Source organism: Tauraco erythrolophus, chromosome 2 (genome assembly GCF_009769465.1).
Source record: "Tauraco erythrolophus isolate bTauEry1 chromosome 2, bTauEry1.pri, whole genome shotgun sequence".
Classification (NCBI taxonomy): domain Eukaryota; kingdom Metazoa; phylum Chordata; class Aves; order Musophagiformes; family Musophagidae; genus Tauraco; species Tauraco erythrolophus.
The window spans coordinates 97954705-97973802 of NC_141466.1; the positions used below are offsets into that span (position 1 = coordinate 97954705).

Below are 19098 nucleotides of genomic sequence, written 5' to 3' on the forward strand. Positions count from 1 at the left end.
GCGGTGGCGGCGGCAGCTTCCGTAAGTTCTCCCCCCCCCCCCCCCCCCCCCCCTTCATCTTCATCCGACCCCCCCAGCACGGGGTTAGCACCGGGGAAGGGTGGTCTCCGCTGCCGGGCGGGCAGGGCTCATCCTGCAGGATGCCCCCGCGGCGGAGGAGCCCTGCCCGCCTGGCAGCGAGGGGTTCCCCCGGGCTTTGAGCTATCCCCGCCCCGATCCCCTTTTTATCCGCGGAGGTTTTTGCATGTAGATAACGTAGCCGCAGAGATCCGAAGGCTTCCCAATCAGGGCGGCGAATAAACTGGGTACCGCAGGGACCCGGGATGCGATGCCGACCCCAGAGCAAACGCCGCCCTCTCGTCGAGGGGATGCGGGAACGTAAAGGGGGAGCTTGTGAGTAGAGGAGGATCTTTTGTCTCTCGGAGGGCTGGGAAGGGTGTGAGACCCTATGGGCGGCTATGGCTCCTTGCCCCGAGCTGAGTATGCGGCAGGATGCGGTGTCTGGGCTCGGCCTGGCTGGTTTTAAGGAAGGGAGCTCCCCCTTCCTTCGGTCTCCAAGAGCAGCTGGCGAACCAGAAGTCTGCGAAGATTTTTGGCTGGATTTCAGCAATGATGCTGTCCGAGGGTTTTTTCAGTGTGTACTAAGGTGCAGGAGGTATCAGGGAACCTGCGGGGACCAATGTGTCCTTTTGCTTTCACCTCGGAGGGATCAAAGGTGCCTTCGATACTGGAAAGCATCATATTGTGATTGGATGTTGCCTGGGGTGGAAAACTGCCCTGGGAGCTTGGCTTGTCTCTGCACACCCTGTCCTCCTCCATGAAGGACCTGCAGCATCCACCAGCATCAGCCTGGGGAGGGAGATGTCAGCAGCTGACCCCATTGCTTAAGGCCCTGTGTGATTCCTGTCCCGTCCTGGGGTCTGAACTGTTTTTCCTTGCTCTGCGCTTGCGTGACCTCCCTCTGCCACTGAGCAAAACCTTCCTGAGTATTTTGAGCTACAGAGCTAAGAATAACTTGCACAGTGCCCGTGTCTGGGCTGCACACAGCTCCCTGTGTCCGCGGCCATGTCCAGTGCCGGTAAGCAGGGTGGGAAAGGGTGCAGGGAGCCTGGCAGGGGCTGCGGGCAGGGGGAGTTCCTCGGCCCTGGGCAGGCTGCAGTGTGAGTGCTAGGGAAGTGGCGAGGTGGGAGCTGGAGGCTGTGTGGGCAGTTGCATTTGGGATTTCTCCTCCTGCAGCCCCCCAGGGTTCTGGGCAGCAGCTCGGACCACAGGAGCCAGCCCGCCAGCTCTGCAGGCAACTAGGGCCTTGCTGCTGGGAGAGGCTGCCAGGGTGCTGGCTGCGGAGCAGGAGTCAGAGGGAGGAGATGGTGGAAAAGGGCTGAGCTCCACAGATTTGGGGCCATCATAGAGGAGAAAAGGACTGGCGCTGCCTTGGAGAAAAATAGCAGGTTTAGAGCATCCTAGGGCAGGCAGAGTGATGGAGAGGAGTAGATTTTCCTCCTGAAAAGCTCCTGGTTAGGGCAGCCCCTTGGGGTAGCAGCCAGGTTTATGACCTATGCACATGGTCAGGAGCTTGCATTCTTTTCCCTGTTGCCTGCCTCCCCTTAGCTATCGCAGCACTTCGGGACAAGGAGAGCCGCCTCTCTGAAGCTGGGCTGCACCCTGCTTCCGCTGGGATGAGGCGCTGGGGAGGCAGCAGGCTAGGACTGGCATCCTAGCCCACTGCTCTGAGTGGGTTGCTGGCTCCTGGGTTATTTACCCGAGGACCGCTCTGCTGCCTTGCGCACAGAAACCTCTGGAGAATTCGGCACCAGCCCCGCTGAGCAGCCACTGAGATGGGTGGGGAGTGGGGCAGGGTAAGCTGCAAACGCCGGTGGGCCCATGATGGTGGCACCTGCACCACAGCCCTGCTGGAGGTGACCCTGCTTGTGTGGGCGGTTGAACCCGACAGCCCCTGAGGCCCTTTCCAGCCTGGGCAGCGTGGAAGGCGGTAGCGCCGGCTCCCGTCACGGGTGCCTGAGCAGGGCTGAGGGCAGCTGGGGCTTGCCCCACCGCAGCGGGGCAGGGCTGCGGGGCCAGGCACGCCCGGCAGCTGTCTCATGCCGCTTCGAGTCGCCCGGCCGTGAGCTGCCCCGTTACAGCCCGCCGGGAGCGGGAGGAAGGCCCGTGGCGAGGGACCGGTGCGGCGGGGGGGGCTCTGCGGAGCGCTGCACCCCACATCCCTTCCCGGTGGCTCCCGGCGGGCCGCTCCGCTGGCGAAGCTCGAGTCACCCGGCCTTGCGTGTGCGTGTGCCGGGAAGGGCCGTCCCGCCTCTTCCTTCCCTTGTCCTCCGTCGGCCCCATAGATAGAGCTGTCTCTGCGGCGCGGCGGGCTCCTCCCTTCCCGGCCCTATTGACTCAGTGCTCAGGCAGCCAGGGCGGCTTTCGAGGGAGCGGGAGAGGCGCCCGGGGCTGGGAGAAACTACGGGGCGGCTGCTGACGCCCTCCCAGCTGCGACGGGTGAGGAGGAGCTGGGACGAGGGAAGGTCCCGGAAAGCCGCGGTGGGAGGAGAGGCTGGCGGTGGCGGAAGGCGCCTCGAAATTCCTCCGGGCTCGGCCTTTCCGGGCAGCCGGGACGGGACGGGGAGAGGCTGCCTCCTGCCAGCCGGCCCGCAAAGCTGCTCGGCTCCTTGGTGTCCCCTAAAGACAGCAGCACGGCTGCGGTGGCCGGGCTGGACCGAACGGCACAGCTCCGAACGGGACTGCTGCTGGAGGTGGGATTTGGGAAGCTCCTAGGCCCCCCCTGGGGATGCTCCGTGTGCCGGCTCTGCTCGCTGCCCCGGGGCGATGCTGACGAGAAGGTCCTGCTGTGGGGATGGGGAGGAGTTGAGGACCCAGCCTCCAAGCTTGGCACTGTGGGAAATGGCTGGCGTCCCTGGGGGGGCTGCACGGGTACAGGGTCCTGCCTCGGCCTGCCCACGCGTGTTTCCTTGCAGGGAGCGAAGCTGAAGGTAGCGCTGCGGTGCGCAGCCATGATGCCCTTTGGTGGGATGGCTGCTCGTCTGCAGAGGGACCGCCTGAGAGCCGAGGGGCTCGGCCAACACCACAATGCCATCAAGTACCTCAACCAGGACTACGAGACCCTCAAACAGGAGTGCATTGAGAGCGGCACCCTCTTTAGGGACCCCCAGTTCCCGGCTGGCCCCTCTGCCCTTGGATTCAAGGAGCTGGGGCCACACTCCAGCAAGACACGGGGGGTGCAGTGGAAGCGTCCATCGGTAAGTGCAGGGCTTGCTTCTCCTCAGGCTGGGCTGGCATTCCTGCCCTGCGACGTCTGCACTGACGTGGTTTGCCAAGCAGCAGCCTGGCCCTGGCCTGCTCCTCTCAGGGCTCCAAGTCCCTCGAGCGCTTCATGGCTTCCTTTCCCAAGGGCCTAGAGCAATGCCCCATGAGTGCCTGCTCAGAAAAGGATCATGTCTAGCAAGCCCTGCTTCCTCGGGCAGCAGGCTGTGGGCTTTAAAATGGGTGGGCTACGTGATTGCTTCTAGGTGTCGTGGCATGAATGTGTCACCGTCGGTGACTGGGGCTTTTAAGGGTGTATATCCCCTGGTGCCACAACTGCAAGGGGAATGCTATTAGTCTATCTAGCTATGTCCTCCCATGGCTACAGCAGAAGATCTCGCCTTGCCTTACCATGATGGCCTTGGGGTCGTCAAGCAGATTTCCCTGGCAGAGGGCAGGTGGGGTGCATCTCTTGGGGACCATATACCCTTCCTCCCAAGTCAGAGCTGCAGTGGGTTCCAGCCCCACAGAAGCCCAGGCCCTGCCCAGATCCAGTGTCTGATTCTCTTCTCCTCCTGCAGGAATTAGTGGACGATCCTCAGTTCATCGTTGGTGGTGCAACCCGGACAGATATCTGCCAGGGGCTCTGGGTGAGTGCTGGAGCTCTGCTCTCCAAACCTAGTCTCCAGTGGCTGGGAAGTGTTGGCATGGCTGGAGAAGAGGTGGTTGTGTAAGGTTGAGGGTGGACCAGTTTCACGGCACCTTTTCCAGGCCTGTGCAGCACATTTTCTTGCCAGCCTCTGCACCACCATCTCCCTCCCTATTTCGTGCAGTGGAAACCGCAAGGCAGGGAACATCCTGTGCCTCCTGTTGCTCTAGGTGAAGGCTGCACGAAAACAGGTTGATGTGTACACAGCTTGACCAGGGGTGATAGCACGTGTCAGGCACACCCAACAACAACGCCAGGAGCTGCTCTAGAGAGCTTCCTGCTTTGGTAAATGGTGAGGGATGGCAGCTAGATGACAGTAACAAACTGAGGTGAGGATGTGCTGGTCATGACAAAGTGCTTGCGAAGCAATGAAGCGCGGCAGAAGGGAATTGAGAGGAGAGCCACAGAGTAAAAGTGGTGATTTGTTATTTCTCCAGGGGTATGTCCCAAGACAAAGGTGCTGAGACAAGGAGAGCAGTGTCAATGGGCTGGGTAGGCTGGCAGGGCTGGCAACTGGGATTTTGTGGTCATCGTAACCAGGTCTGGGTACCACCAAGAGTGTCATCCTGATCTGTATCAGGTTGGGCACTTGATTAGGAGTATCATGTACCTTAGCACACGGAGCATGCTGGTTTCAGGGCTGACCACGTTTCATGCATCCAGTAATTAGAACAAACTTGAGGTGGTAACAGGAGCACGTAACAGCCCAGAGCTGTGGTGTTCAATTGGTCATTAAAAAGTCGGAAATGCCATTTGTCAAACCACAGCCTAGTACAGGTTATCCAGCCTTAAGGCTAAGGCGTAACAGGCTTCAAAGGCAGAAGAGAAGGGGGAACCAAGCGAAGAATTTAAAAGCGTAGTGCTGGCCTGGAGCAGAACTTGTGGTTAAGAGCACTTGGAAGGAAAAGCGCGGTGGTGTTGCTTGCAGTTTGAGAAGCTGGGGCAGCCACATTAGACTTCTCGCTTGATAAAATGTTTTTTTTAAATGCAAAGTGTAATTCTGCTGCAGAACTCACTTTCTGAGATGTGGAGGGCAGTCATACGAATGAGTGCCAGGAGGGTCTAGTTAAACGGCTGCAGGAGGGAGCTGTTCATGCTGACTGTATGTCAGCATGTATGTCGGCATGGTCTGGACATAGGCTCCAGATCTGGAAGGATCATTCCCTGTTTCCTTGAGCTAATACTCCTCTCCAGGCAGGCTGAAGGAGCCTGGCTCCCTGAGCTCCGTCTGTCTGCTGGACCCTCTCTGATTCCTCCACATGCTTTTTTGAGCTAGGAAGCCCCAAATGCTTACAAGGAGAGCACGCCGTGGGCTCCTACACATCCACCACCTGCCCCTGCAGCTAGGGAGGTGGTGGATGCTCACACCAGCTTCTTCTCCTTCCACAGGTGACTGCTGGCTGCTGGCTGCCATCGGCTCCCTCACACTCAATGAGGAGCTCCTGCACCGTGTGGTGCCCCACGGGCAGAGCTTCCAGGAGGAACTATGCTGGCATCTTCCACTTCCAGGTGGGTTAGGTGCTCCTGGCCCTCCATGGCTGGTGGGCTGGGGGTGGGAGGGAGGGTGGTGAACTGAGGGCATCCCTCTGGGGTAGGAATGAGCAAGTCATGTGATGCCCCAAGCTCACCCCACTCCCTCCTGACCCCACCAGATCTGGCAGTTCGGCGAGTGGGTGGATGTGGTGATAGATGACCAACTACCCACCAAGGACGGGGAGCTCCTGTTTGTGCACTCGGCAGAGTGCACTGAGTTCTGGAGTGCTCTGCTGGAGAAGGCCTATGCAAGTGGGTAACCCCGTGGCGAGCATGTGGGTGGGTGGGGAACAGGGCATCTCACTGTTGGGGTGGAGGGAAGGGGGTCTTTTCTATCCCTGGCCTTGCTTGGGCTGCATGCCTGGGGAGCAGCAGTGTGCTGCGTCCTTGTCACCTCACGCACCCCTCTCGCCATTGGCGCTCAGGCTGAATGGCTGCTACGAGTCGCTGTCGGGGGGCAGCACCACCGAGGGCTTGAGGACTTCACCGGCGGGTGTGGCAGAGATGTATGACCTCAGCGGCCACCGCGCAACATGGCCCACATCATCCGCAAGGCGCTGGAGAGGGGGTCCCTGCTGGGCTGCTCCATCGACGTAAGTGGTGCGCCGGGATGAGCCAGGGGCTCTGCCCTAGCGATGGCCAAAGCGAGGCCTCACAGCCTGAGAGATCGTGTCAGCAGTCTCCTTGCTGGGATATCAGGCAGGAAGTTACTTCTTTCCCCTCTTAGTAGAGCACTCTTTCCAGAGCCAGCATGGCAGCCCCAGGGCACAGCGCGTGGGGATGCAGCCCAGCTGCTGGGAACAAGCTCCTTTGGATGGAGTGGGAATGTTCATCTCAAGCATGGGCTGTTGAACAAGGGTCTGCCTATAGCTCTGGCCATGTCTTATGTCAGCGTCTGAGAATTGTCTGGAGCAGGCTTTTCCATCCGTTCCCTCTCATGAAATCCTTTTCTTGTTTCTGAAGTTTGAGTGATTACCTGATGGATCTTCATGGTCTTCTGGCTGGGAAACTGTCTTTACATTGTCCTCAGCCAGCAGCCTTTGAGCAAAGAGTGCTGGTACCTGCTGCTTCTCTTGGCTGGAGCAGTGAAAAGCAAGGGGAATTCTTCATGCAGTGGAGGGAAGGAGTAGGGATAGGACTACATGAATTTAATCATATTCACTTGAGCTTTGTTCATTCTCCTCAGATCACAAGTGCCTTTGATATGGAAGCGGTGACCTTCAAGAAGCTGGTGAAGGGCCACGCCTATTCTGTCACAGCCTTCAGAGACGTAAGCTGGCTATGTGAGACTTTAACAGCAATAAAATAGCCTTGCAGCAGCATGGGCTCAACCTCCTGTGTCTGGTGGTCGGCAGGTGAACTACCGGGGTCAGCAGGAACAGCTCATCCGCATCAGGAACCCCTGGGGTCAGGTGGAGTGGACAGGAGCCTGGAGCGATGGGTGAGTCAGATGGGACTTCGGTACCGCTGGTGGCACACCAGTTGTCACTGCACACGCAGCAATCGAGTGCACGGCACTGCCAAGGGGAAGTTCGCAGCGTGCAGCGCCCTTCGCATCGGCGAGGGGGGCACTTGAGGGCCAGCTCTAAAGTGTTCTTCATTCACCTTGAGCAGTCCTCATCTAATTGTCTCTCTACTACTACTCCAGCTCCTCTGAGTGGAACAGCATTGACCCTGGCGACAGGGAGGAGCTGCAGCTGAAGATGGAGGACGGAGAGTTCTGGTGAGTGCCAGGGCAAAGTGCTGCTCTCCTTCAGCAGCCAGCCTGGAAGGAGCAGAGGAGCTGGGGAGAGATCCCGCAGTCCTGCTTCACCTGAAGCACATGACTTGCCTTTATGAGCTGGGTTTCCAGCACCGGAGAGCCTGCTAGCGTTTTCTCGTCTAATCTGGTTAATAATTTTCCTCCCTTCAAGGAAATTCAGCCCAACTAAATGCAAAATAACATCTACGAAGGGTAAACATCCCTTCTTCCCAAATCCAGCAGTGGGCTTTAAATGAGCTGTAACTGCTCAGGGTAAAAGACCTTCCTGTCACTTAATTCTCCCAAAACGTTGGCTGGGTCCGGAGCTGCGTGTGCTGTCCTCCCTCTCCCCAAGCAGTGCCCTGGCCTCAGCCCTCGCCTACCTTCTGCAGGATGTCTTTCCGGGACTTCATGAGGGAGTTCTCCAGGCTGGAGATCTGCAACCTGACCCCCGATGCCCTCACCAAGGACGAACTCAGCAGGTGGCACACGCAGGTGTTTGAGGGCACGTGGCGCCGAGGGAGCACTGCCGGGGGCTGTAGGAATCACCCAGGTACCTCTGCCCCCCACATCTCTGCTCTTGGCCAATGCGATTGAGCCAGGTGTCTCATCCACGTGTCCTCTTCCTCCCAGCCACGTTCTGGATCAACCCCCAGTTTAAGATCAAGCTACTGGAAGAAGACGATGACCCCGGGGACGATGAGGTGGCCTGCAGCTTCCTGGTGGCTCTGATGCAGAAGCATCGGCGGCGGGAGCGGCGAGTGGGGGGCGACATGCACACCATCGGCTTCGCTGTCTACGAGGTAACGCCTGCATACCCTCATGCTGCTTCCTTGGGACTGGCTCAGCCTGGCCAGTCCTGCCTGGACCTGGCACCTCAGTCCCCAAGGAAACCTTTCCCATCTCCTTTGGCTGTTCTGTGGGTTAATGTCCCCTGTCCTGTGCTCCTCGCACTGTAAGGGATGGGGTCAGGTACTGAGATTCTGATTTTTTTTTTTTTTTTTTTCCCTTTTCTCTCCTCCCTGTAGGTTCCTGAGGAGGTACGTCCTGAGCCACCAGAGCCTAAACCCTCTTGAAGGGGAGCCTAAGAGTGGGCAGGAATGGGTTAATGCACATGCACACACGCATGTGCACCCAGTGACTAGGGTGCTAATGGGTGCTGGGCACCTCCATGGGGGAGGGATGGCTCCTAATGGGATGGGATGGGCAAGGATGTCCTGCCCAATGGGGCTGGCCTTGGTCTCGCCGCTCCCTGTGGGTCCCCTGCATTGCAGGGCTGTGGTCCACAAACACGTTCATTTCCCCAGGCCCAGGGTACCCAGAACGTGCACTTGAAGAAGGACTTCTTCCTGCGAAACCAGTCGCGGGCACGATCTGAGACCTTCATCAATCTGCGGGAGGTGAGCAACCAGATCCGGCTGCCCCCTGGCGAGTACATCGTTGTGCCCTCCACCTTCGAGCCGCACAAGGAGGCCGACTTCGTCCTGCGGGTCTTCACCGAGAAGCAGTCGGACACAGCGTGAGTCTCGGCCTGGCCAGGGCATGCCCTGTGTCTGTGAGCAGTGGGACCTTTCCCCACCGCAGGCAGCCTGCTCATCACTTTGGTTTCCTCCTTTCTGCCCCCAGGGAGCTGGACGAGGAGATCTCAGCAGATCTGGCAGATGAGGTAGGAGCCGCCACTTTGGTTTGGTTGGTGCTGAGGCTCTGGGGCTTGGGAGGGGGAGCTGCAGGCAGGAGGTGGCTGCCTGGGTTTGGGATGTCACTGTGGCTGGAGAGGGGCTGGCAGGGTCGAGGTGATGGGAATGTGGGAAGCAACAAAGATGAGAAGAGCAAAGAAGAGCTTCCCTTCCAGTTTGGGTTTGCTGAGGCAGGGCAGAGCCCACGTTTGACCACTCACCTCTTCTTTCTGGCCTGCATCACTCCAGGAAGAAATAACTGAGGATGACATAGAGGATGGCTTCAAGAACATGTTCCAGCAGCTGGCAGGGGAGGTGGGTATGGCTGCACCAAGCTCTGGGGAGCCCTGGCCTGGGAAGGGGACTGGACAGGATCCCTGGCTATGGGAGCTCTGGCGCACCCCACGCTTGCTCAGTCCAATCCTGCAGACAAGTCCATCCCTGCCATGGCTCAGCCCAGCTGCCCTCAGGGGTAGTGTGATGGGAGTAGATTTGGGGAAGGGGCATCCAGCTGTGGCTCAAACTCTTCTGGGCATGCAGGAAACACAATGGCACCCTGATGTTTTGTGACTAAGGCAGAGAGATTTAAGCAGGAGAGGGAGAATGACCACAAGTGGGGTGGAGAGCAGGCAAGGGATGCTGCTAACTCTGCTCCTGCTGCAGGACATGGAAATCAGCGTCTTCGAGCTCCGGACTATTCTGAACAGAGTCATCGCTAGACGTAAGTGCTTCCCTTCCTGCCCCTTGCTCCCCATGGCCCACATCTGCTCAGCAGGTTGGGTTTTGATGCACGTGCTCAACTTCCTCCTTTCTCCTCAGACAAAGATCTGAAGACGGATGGGTTCAGCCTGGACTCCTGCCGCAACATGGTCAACCTGATGGATGTATCCTCTTGGTGCTGTGGGCAGGGGCCTGCTTCCCTGGTGCTCAGCCTGCCTGCAGCAAGACTTGGCTCTCTGGCTGTGCTGAGACTGTTCAACCAGAAGAAGGAAGGAAAGGGTCCTTGTGGCTTCAAGGACACCTACCCTACACCCCCGGGCTTTAGCAGCAGGTTTTTTGGAAGGGACCATCAGTGCCCCTGCCTGCCACCAGAAGCCCAGCCCAGCCCCACCCCACTTGCGCCTTCAACCTTCCCCTCCAGGAGGAAGCACCCTGTGCTTCTCTTCCCCAGAAGCTCCCCAGTCTGGCGTCCTGTGATGCCACTCAGCCTTTGAGGTGCCACTGGAAGGGAACGAGGGCTGTTGGGCTTCTTTCCCCCACAACCATCCTGTCCAGTAGCTGAGGATGAGAGGCGTAAAGTGACAGGAGGCATGGCCTGTGTTCCTGCATGCACAAGGACACACAGCTGAGGGGTCAGGCAAGGGCAGAGGAGCACGAACTAGTCCTTCTCCAGCCTGGTCCTGCAGCATCCTCTTTTGCTGCAGGCCAGCGCAGCTTTGCTCCAAGGACACCATAGCCATGTGCTTCCTATAGCAGCAGCCCAGCTGCTCCCGGGGAGTGGCATGGCAGCTAGTTCAAGCGTTGCACTTTCCCTGCCGTGTTGTAGGCTCTGATCTTGCTGATGCTGCAGGACAGAGAGGGAAAGTTTGGGGAAAGACTGGGCAGGCCAAGTGTGGTTAGGCTTTTCTTGCCTCAGGTGACTGGGATCTGATGGCTCTGCCTTTCCACCACCCCCTTTGCTGGCTGCTTTCCTCCTTGACCCTCTGCTCCCCAGAAAGATGGCAGTGCCCGCCTTGGGCTGGTGGAGTTCCAGATCCTGTGGAACAAGATCCGGAGCTGGCTGGTGAGGAGGAGCTGGGGGCATGGTGCACTGTACAGGGATACCACTGCTCCTGGGGCAGCAAGGTGAGGGGACAGCCTGGCTGGAGGCCACAGGAGAGCCTGCCCTTCACATCCTCTGTGATGTTTTTGCAGACGATCTTCCGCCAGCATGACCTGGATAAGTCAGGCACCATGAGCTCCTATGAGATGCGCATGGCTCTAGAGTCAGCTGGTAGGTCTGGAGAAAGATGGGGCTGGGCTGGGGGCTGGGAAGGGAGGGGCCCTGCTGTCAGACCCCTGTCCCACGTAGCTGGAGAAAGGTGAAACCAGTCTATATTGTGTGTTTGGAGCCAACCCATCATGGTAGTGAGATGTGGACCATGTCTGCGATGGGCTCTCTCCATCCCAGCTGTGCCCAAGTGCTGGAGCCTCAGAGTTAGGGACGCACGCAAGGTGGTCCCAGCCTCTGTCCTCTGACCTGCAGGGTCCCATCCTGGCAAAACAGAGGCCTGGGGTGGATCAGTGAGCTAACTAGTTATATGGCTCCAGGGAGAGCATCCCCACTTCTTGCTGAGGCTGGATGCAGTGCCCTTCCTTGTGTGGGCTGGTGGCACCTCTGGGCAGGGACGTGGACTTTCATAGTTACACCCTCCTCTTCTGCCTCCCTCGGGTGCTGACTGCTCTCTGCCTCGCAGGTTTCAAGCTGAACAACAAGCTGCATCAGGTGGTGGTGGCCCGTTACGCAGACGCTGACATGGGCGTGGACTTTGACAACTTTGTCTGCTGCCTTGTGAAGCTGGAGGCCATGTTCAGTGAGTGGTGGCTCTGGGGCAGGGAGGGCAGGGACAGAGGGAAGTGTTGCTCACCTTGCTTTTGTGCCCCTGCAGGGTTCTTCCATAGCATGGACCCTGAAGGCACTGGCACTGCTGTCATGAACCTTTCCGAGGTGAGAGCTCAGCCCAGTGGGAGGTGGGGTGGGAGACAAGGGGACAAGGCATTAGGGTGAATGGGGCACCTCAGGTGCATGGTAGAAAGCCATCTAGCCTCTTGGGTAGGGAAAGAATCCATAAAAGATCAAGATAAGAAAATGGGATTGCTGCAGGCTTCATGTTTCTTAGAGGACTGTCAAAATTGACATGAGGGCATGTCAAAAATGCACCAGCCCCTGCTCATCCCTTCTCCCTCTTCTTCCCAGTGGCTGCTGCTGACGATGTGTGGCTAGGAGGCACGACAGATCCGCTGTGGCTGGGACACCCTGGTGGGCCAGGCCCCCTCCAAGTGCCTCCCCTTGGATCTGTGGACACAGGATGCTCTTCCCCCCTTGCTCCATCCCACGCTGAGCCACCAGCCCTGCCTCCCCGGAAGCCTCATGCCACCCTCTCCGGTGGACCAGGGGTCAAGGCAGGCAGGGAATGCCCTTCTCTCTCCTCTGGGCTGGGCTTCTTTCCACTCCCTCCTCCTCTCTCCCCACCCCAGAACAGGAGGAGGACAAGCAGCATGGGCTGCCTGTGCATCCTGGCACCCAGCTCGGCAGGAGTGAAGGAGCAGACTGGGGCCAGCTGTGAAGCAGGGAGAGGCCCAAGCTGCAAAAGGAAGAGAGGGGGGGACTCGTATCACTTGCTCTAATGCTGTCCCATCCCTGCTGGCACGCATTGCCCATCTCCGCACATGCCTGGGAGCATCAGCAGGTACTGCCGTGCTTGGGCAGAGGCAGCGGGTTCCTGGGGAGACAGAGTGGCCTTCTGGGAGGAGGAAGGGCCATACTCTTCCTCTTGAAGCCCTTGCACTGCACTCATCACCACTAAGCACGACCAAAGCATGGAGCCCACTGGCTCCTTCTGCGTGGCCTTCAACACATCCCCTCCACTTCCATGCCCCTGCCTTTGCCCCACCACTGGGTCAAGTGCTGCAACTTAAGCACTGAATGTTGGGGGCTCCCCCACCATGTGAACACGTGCCACCCTGTAGTGCAGCAGAAGCTCCTCTTCTCCACGCGGACACAGCAATGCCACCACCGTCACAGAGGTTTGGCCTTCCCTCCCATCCCTGGGAGCTCTGGGGGCATCCACTGCCCATCCCTGCTTATGGCCCACAGCAGGGCTGGGGGAAGCCGGCACCCAAGAGGCGATGTCTTCTCCCGGAGAGGAGGGGGCAGTGGTTGGGGGGAGGATGTTCTCCTGCACACAGTTGAGGTTTTTTCCCCCCCTTTCCCTCACCTTCCTATGCTGTTGCACTCTCGTCTTCCCTTGGGCTCCTTTGCCCACTGCAGATGGGCTCCAGTGCCAACGTATTTGCACTTCTCTGCCCTCCTCCCCTCCCCTTCTTCTGGAGTAACAAGGTGGCTCCAGCTTGGCAGTGGGTGACAGCCCATCCTTTGACCTGTAGAGGCAGGCCAGCAGTCAGCTTCCCCCAGGCCCCCTGTCGTCACTGGAGGACATGCCTGCAGCAATAACCACTGCTGCCCACCCGGCAGCTCTGCTTCCTCACCCCGCTCACTGCGCACTCCGGGAATAAACTAAGATCTGTTGAATGTGTGGTCCAGGCAGTAACTTGGGGGTCGCATCCTCCCTCCGCTCGCCCTGGCCGGGGCTGGTGGGATGAGATGCGGAGCCAAGCCCAAGGCACTCTGCTTGCCCAGCCTGGGCCATGGGTGAAGAAGCAGCACCAGGTACAGGTCTTGCCATGGGGATGGGGGGGTCTGTATCCCCTAGGATTTTATGCAACCCGCCTCTTCCTTTGCAGAGGGGGTCTTAATGCCCTCTGTGGGGTGGGGGTACCCCAGGGCTTGGCAGCCTGCGCTTCCCCCGTGCAACCCCAAAGCCCCTGAGAAACAAGGGCTTGAGGCAGGGGGACAGGCTGGGACACAGGGTCGAGCATGCAGAACTGTCATTGCTGTCCCAGCTGTGGGGCCTTGTCACACACACACAGGCCCAATTGTAGGGCACGGTGACGCCCTGGCTTTGGGATGACAGGTGCCCCCCGGCGTAGCCTTACCAGAAGCCCCCTCCCTCCCTCCCTCTGGGTGCCAGCTGGCAAATCCCTTCCCTCGCTGGCCGGGCAGCTGGCAGGCCAGCATCGGCAGGGAGGCGGCAGGCGGAGGGTCCCCAGCTGCCAGCTAATGCCACAAAGAGTAGCCTGGCTCATCCCCCTCCTTCCAAAGGGTGACAAGCGAGAGGCCCAGTAGAGTCCTTAAATGCTGGTGTGAGGAGCAAGACCGGCTAGGGGCCAGATGTGGGCAAAACTGCTCTTAGCGTAGGGTTTGTCTTGCCATGGGCACTGGCCAGCCAGAGCCAGCCTGCTCCCACCTGTCCCACAGCCATCCCGCAGGTCTGCGTCGGGCGGGAGTGCGCAAGGCGGGCAGGCAGCACCCCGCGGGTGCGTGGCACCACTGCTTCCGCTCCCCAGTACCACGGCATCCCCTCCGGCACCCTGTGCCCTCCGCTCCTGCAGCCTGGAGCCACCTGCTCACCCCGGGGGTCCTCCCTCTCCCACCAGCTGCTCCCATCCATCCTCCAGGCGCAGGAGGGGGGCAGGACAGCAGCCCAGCCCCAGCTGGCCCCACCAGCTGCCCGGGCAGCCGGGCTCTGGTCCTGTCTCCCCCTCGGCTGCATTTCTCTCTGCTCTGGCCCCATGGCTGCAGGAATGTCAGTCCCGTGGGCACAAGGGGCCTTTGTGCAAGCAGAGCTGGCGGGATGTGGCCCAGCCCAGCATCCCGAGCCGGGGTTAGGTAGAGCTGCCGCTGACGGCACGTGCGTAGGCAGCAGCTGCACGGGCTGTCTGGAAGGAAAGCCCCCTCCCCATCCTTCTTTGGCACCAGCAGCCAGGCGGTGGGAGCATCCTGCAGCCCCCACCAGTCCAGGGAGCAGCGCCAACACCAGCACAGAGCTGGCACCTCCGTGGCAAGCCTCAGCACCCGTGCCAAGCAATGCCCTGGACTCAGTCACTCCGCGAGGGGAGCAGGAGGGCTGGGGGCATCAGGCAGCAGCTGCCGTCTCAGTGCCAGCAAATGGGGAATGTGCATGGGTTGGGGCTTTCCAGGGCCTGGCCACAGTGCGTTAAACAAACTATTTATAGCGCTCGCATCCCTCCTCGGCAGGGATGGCCTGCGTTCCTCCTGCACAGGGCCAGGCGCACAGTTGCCACTGGTGTCCCCACCACGAACACCCTCTTGAGTCCCCACCAGAAGGGTGAGGTCTCCTCAAAGAAAGGACTCTTGGCCACCTCTCATCTTCCTCTCCTCCCCATTTCTGTTAGCTCCCAGCGCTATGTGCAGAGCAAGATTTGCAGCAAACCTTGCACGTCTTGTGAAGAGATGCCCAAGGGCCATTCCCTTCTTCCCAGCATCCCTGCTCTGTGCTAAATCCTCTGGAGCCTTAACCATGCAACGGCCGCTTTAAGCACTGGCAGGTGCCGATGGTTGCTCTGTCCCCTGCGCCTGCCTCCGAGGTGGCACAAGGGTCTTGGGTCTGGGTCCCAGATGCTGTCCTGGGAAAAGGCTGGGTGCTGGCAGGTAGCTCATGGGGCAAAGGCCAGGGATCTGGCCCAGTCTCAAAGCCCATGTCAGCCTTGCTTGTTGACTGATAGGACACAGGGCTGCTCAGAAGGCCTTCCCTCCGTTGACAGGCAGCGGTGACCAAGAGGGGTCATACTAGGAGATAGCGTAGCTGCGTCCTGCCCAAAGGCCGGCACATCCCACACCCCTGACCCTCCAACCGTGCCCTCCAAGGTGACCTCCCAGCAGGACATCCTCTCCCAGAGGAGATGGAGGCACTGGCTGGCTCCAGCCCTGGGATCTACCCAGAGGACGTGTGGGCTGCGAGCTCACCCCTGGGGCTGGGCTTTGGGCAAGCCGAATCCCCAGGGCTTTGGGATGGCAGGGAGGGGAAGACAAGGGGACAGCTCTGCACAGTCCTGCCACCAGCCTGAGGACAGACCCTGCAGCTGAGCTGCTTCCAGCCCTGCTCTCCTATTGTGATCTGATCTAGGTGGTCCTGCTTAGGCAGGGGGATTGGACTAGATGATCCTTTGAAGTCCCTTCCAATCCCTAACATTCTGTGATTCTGTAACCCCGGGCCTGCCTTGGGCAGCCCAGGGGCATCTCTTGATCCTTATTTGCAGATGTCCAGCTGCCAACTGACCCCCTGAGAGCAATAAGTGCTACGGAGGGGTACATGGTCCCTGTTTGGGCTCAGGAAGTGGTCCAGCCCTCCCTGGCAATTAAATAGGGAATACTTGGTTGCGCAATTGGTATGATGCCTGAAAGGAAGCGGCCTTGATATGTACCTGGCAAAAAAGGAGCCGGGCACCTGTGAAGGATCTTGAGCCCCTTGGTGAAGAGGGATGAAAGCTAGGCAAGGAAAAGGGTTGAGAGACAGAGCAGTGACTGCAGGAACAGAAAGTCCTCCATGGATCAGAGAGATTACAGTAAGGCTGTATATGCCTTGGCCCAGGAAACACACAGGCACAGGACTCCGGTGCCCTAATTCTTGTGTTTGGAAGTAGATACTGGCGGGATTTTGTTTTCTTTCGAGACTGCGTTCTCTTCCCAGCTCTATGCCTGACTCATCAGCAGAGCAGGGTTAAGTCCCTTCACCTCCCTGGGCTGTGCTTTTGCACAACTGTGAAAGGAGGCTAAAGCCCCTGACCTTCCAGATGGGGAAAGTGGCCTGGCAACATCTCCGCGCTTTTGGCAGAGACAAAAATCTGCCTCTTTACGAGTCCCAAGAGCTTGGCAAACAAGCCCTGCCCCACTTTCCGCTCAGTGCTGGGATGTTGCAAGCATCTGGCTCTCACAGCAGGGTAACCCCTCCTGCCATCGTTACCTGCGCTCACTCCCTGGGAAAGTGCAAGTTTCCACAGAGGCTACACACTGAAGCCCCTTTGTTCCCAAGGGATTTTCCACCTGCACTCCTTCTTGTGTATCTCTGCCACATAACACTCAGCCGCAGTGCCCCCAGGAAAGTGCTGCAACACCTCTGCTGCAACACCTCTGCATCTGGCCGGCACCTCCCTTTCCCTGTGGGACCGAAGGACAGGATTCCCCCGGGAGGCGCAGTAGGATGGGCCATTCCCCTGGCTCAGGCAAGGCTTTTCCTAGGAATAGGTAAGGCTCCCTGGGGAATAAGATCTCCACTCCATCACTGCAGTCACTGCTGCTGACCAGGGACACTGCACTTTTCATCCCAGCCTGCTCAGAGGTGGGACGCTGCGAGAGCCCTCTGCACAGGGAGGGGATATTCCCGCTGGGGCTGTACTGCTGGGAAAATCAAGGCACTGAGCGAGGCAGCGACTCACCTGGGATCAGCCATGGCACAGCGAACCCAGGAGTCCCAAGAGCAGGCCAAGCACTGCCTCACTGATAAAAGGGGGAAAGCTCCCTCCCAGGGAAGTGTAAACCCCGACACAGCTGCAGCAAAGCTTTGGCTCCTGCTCCCATCACGTGAGCTCTTCCTGCTCCCCGTAATACCGCTGGCGCAGGGCCGGCAGCAGCATGTAGTGGAGCGGTGTGCCTGTGCCGGAGACCCCTGACCATGGCAGACCCAGAGCCCGGGAGGCTCTGGGAGTCTCCAGGAGGCCAGTCCCAAGGGGCTGACATCAGCCCCAGTACTTGCAGCTCCCGAACCTGGAGCTGGGCCGTTGCCGGGCTGTTTCTGGTTTCGGCACATGGTGTCTCTGTGCTGAGGCATGGCCAGCCCGCTTTGCTCATCCATGGCTGGCTCCCTGAGAGGAATCCACAGGGCTGGGAAAGGTCACCCTGGCTGAACTAACTGCCCTTGGATGGGACTTGCTGGGCAAGGGACAGCTTGCATCAGGCAGGCTGGGAGACGGAACGGTAGCTTTCAGTCCCTCATGTCTGTTCATTCTCCTAAATTCTGCTTGAGTGGGAGCCAAGAGTAGGGCCTTGGCAGGGTTTTTGAAGGGAACAACAAGGGGAGGAAATGAAGCCAGACAGCTACCAGGAACAAAACAAAGGTTAGGCACAGGAGGGAAGTGGAAGGGCACAGATGTGACCCATGGACCTTCCTGCCTGCACCCTCACCCTGGCTAGCTTGCACTCCCTTGATCTGCAGGGCTCTGGCTGCTTGCCCTAAGCAGGCTCAGCTTGGGAGCACAGCTGGAAAGCATGGGACACTGGTTACCAGCCTGCTCTGGAGCTCCACGTGGAGCCAGATCACAGCTTTTCCCCAGGGGAGTGTCCCATCTGCTTCTTGATGCTTTGTGCCCTGGTGCATCCCTTGTTCCTTTCCTCAGTGGTCTGTGTGGGAGCAGGGTGGCAATTGCTGGCGCTGGCAGAGAATGACAGGCAAGCATATTTTGGACCCGGCTGCCTGCTTGGGGGCTTCAGCAAAGCCTTGTAGTGAAACAGGACCCCATCGTGGCAGCCCACATTTCTGTGGTGGGCAGATGTTATTCATCCCTCGCCCCCCTTCCTCCCCCAGCACTGCCATCCTGACAAATGGGGTCCTGGGCTCAGAAGCAGTATCACTTACAGGGAGCATGTGTCTGGCCTGGGAGGAGGGGGCATTTAAATGGGCAGCTGGTTTTTTTTTTGGTTGTTATCCCTCGCTTCGGGGCTGCTTCTGTCATTTGGGCTGGTGGCAGGTCCACGAGGGGGGAGCTGAGCAGCACAGGCTCCTCTGGGAGAAAGGGCTGAGCAGTGTCCCGGAGCGGGAAGGATCCCAAGCAGGGTAAGAGTGACCAGGGGAAGAGGTGGGGAGGAGAGCGGTCCCCTCCAGTGCTTCTCTCCCAAGCCTGCCCTAAGCAGCCCCCCGCTCCCACGACGGTGCGGACGCCCCGAGGACCGCGCTCGGGCTCCCGACCTTCGGGTCGGAAGATCCGAAGCGCGAGGAGCTCCCGGGCACCCCCCGCTCCGCCGAAGCGCCTCGGGGGGGCAGGGTGGGTGCGGAGGAGGGTGCCGGGGGCTGACGGTGCGCCCGCAGGCCCGGGGAGCAGCATGCCCGCCCCGCCGCTGGCCGCCCCGCTGCTGCGCGCCCTGCTCGCCCGCCTGCTGCCGCTGGCCCGCAAGCGCCTCCTGCCGCCGCTCCGCCGCCTGGGCCGCCGGCTGCGCTCCCGGGAGAGCCGCCAGGCCCTGCTCACCTGCCTGCTCTGCCTCCTCAACCTGCGCAAGAAGGTGGACGACTGAAGGCGGCCGGGGAAGGGCACGGCAGGGCGCGGCGGCTCTCCCCCGCCTCCCCTGCCCGGGTCCCTCCTCCCGCGGCGGGCAGGGGCGGGAGGGGACGCGCCCCGGCCGGGGCGGAGGGTCCGCCCAGGCAGCCGAGGCCGGACGGCCACCCGCGCCTTGCCGCTCCGGCCATGGGAGCTGGGCCGCCCCCCTCCCCGCTGCCCCCCGCCGCGGGGCCGCCCCGCTGAGCGCCCCCGCGGGAAGGGGCGGCCCCGCCGCCGCCGCCGCCACAGCC

The 19098-nt window shown here is 59.9% G+C and overlaps 1 protein-coding gene across 1 annotated transcript; it reads left to right on the forward strand.

Moving 5' to 3' along the window:
* CAPN11 (calpain 11) lies at positions 1-13089 on the forward strand. Its single transcript, XM_086631662.1, is given in 24 exon segments — positions 1-21; positions 2976-3257; positions 3843-3915; positions 5342-5454; positions 5456-5479; positions 5623-5759; positions 5929-6017; positions 6020-6096; positions 6690-6773; positions 6859-6944; positions 7152-7226; positions 7637-7797; positions 7878-8047; positions 8273-8284; positions 8552-8763; positions 8871-8910; positions 9170-9235; positions 9584-9641; positions 9740-9804; positions 10635-10703; positions 10835-10913; positions 11377-11493; positions 11569-11627; positions 11877-13089. Coding segments are annotated over 23 exon segments (2139 nt in total). The 5' UTR covers positions 1-21; positions 2976-3011; the 3' UTR covers positions 11904-13089.
* The last annotated feature ends 6009 nt before the right edge of the window (positions 13090-19098 follow it).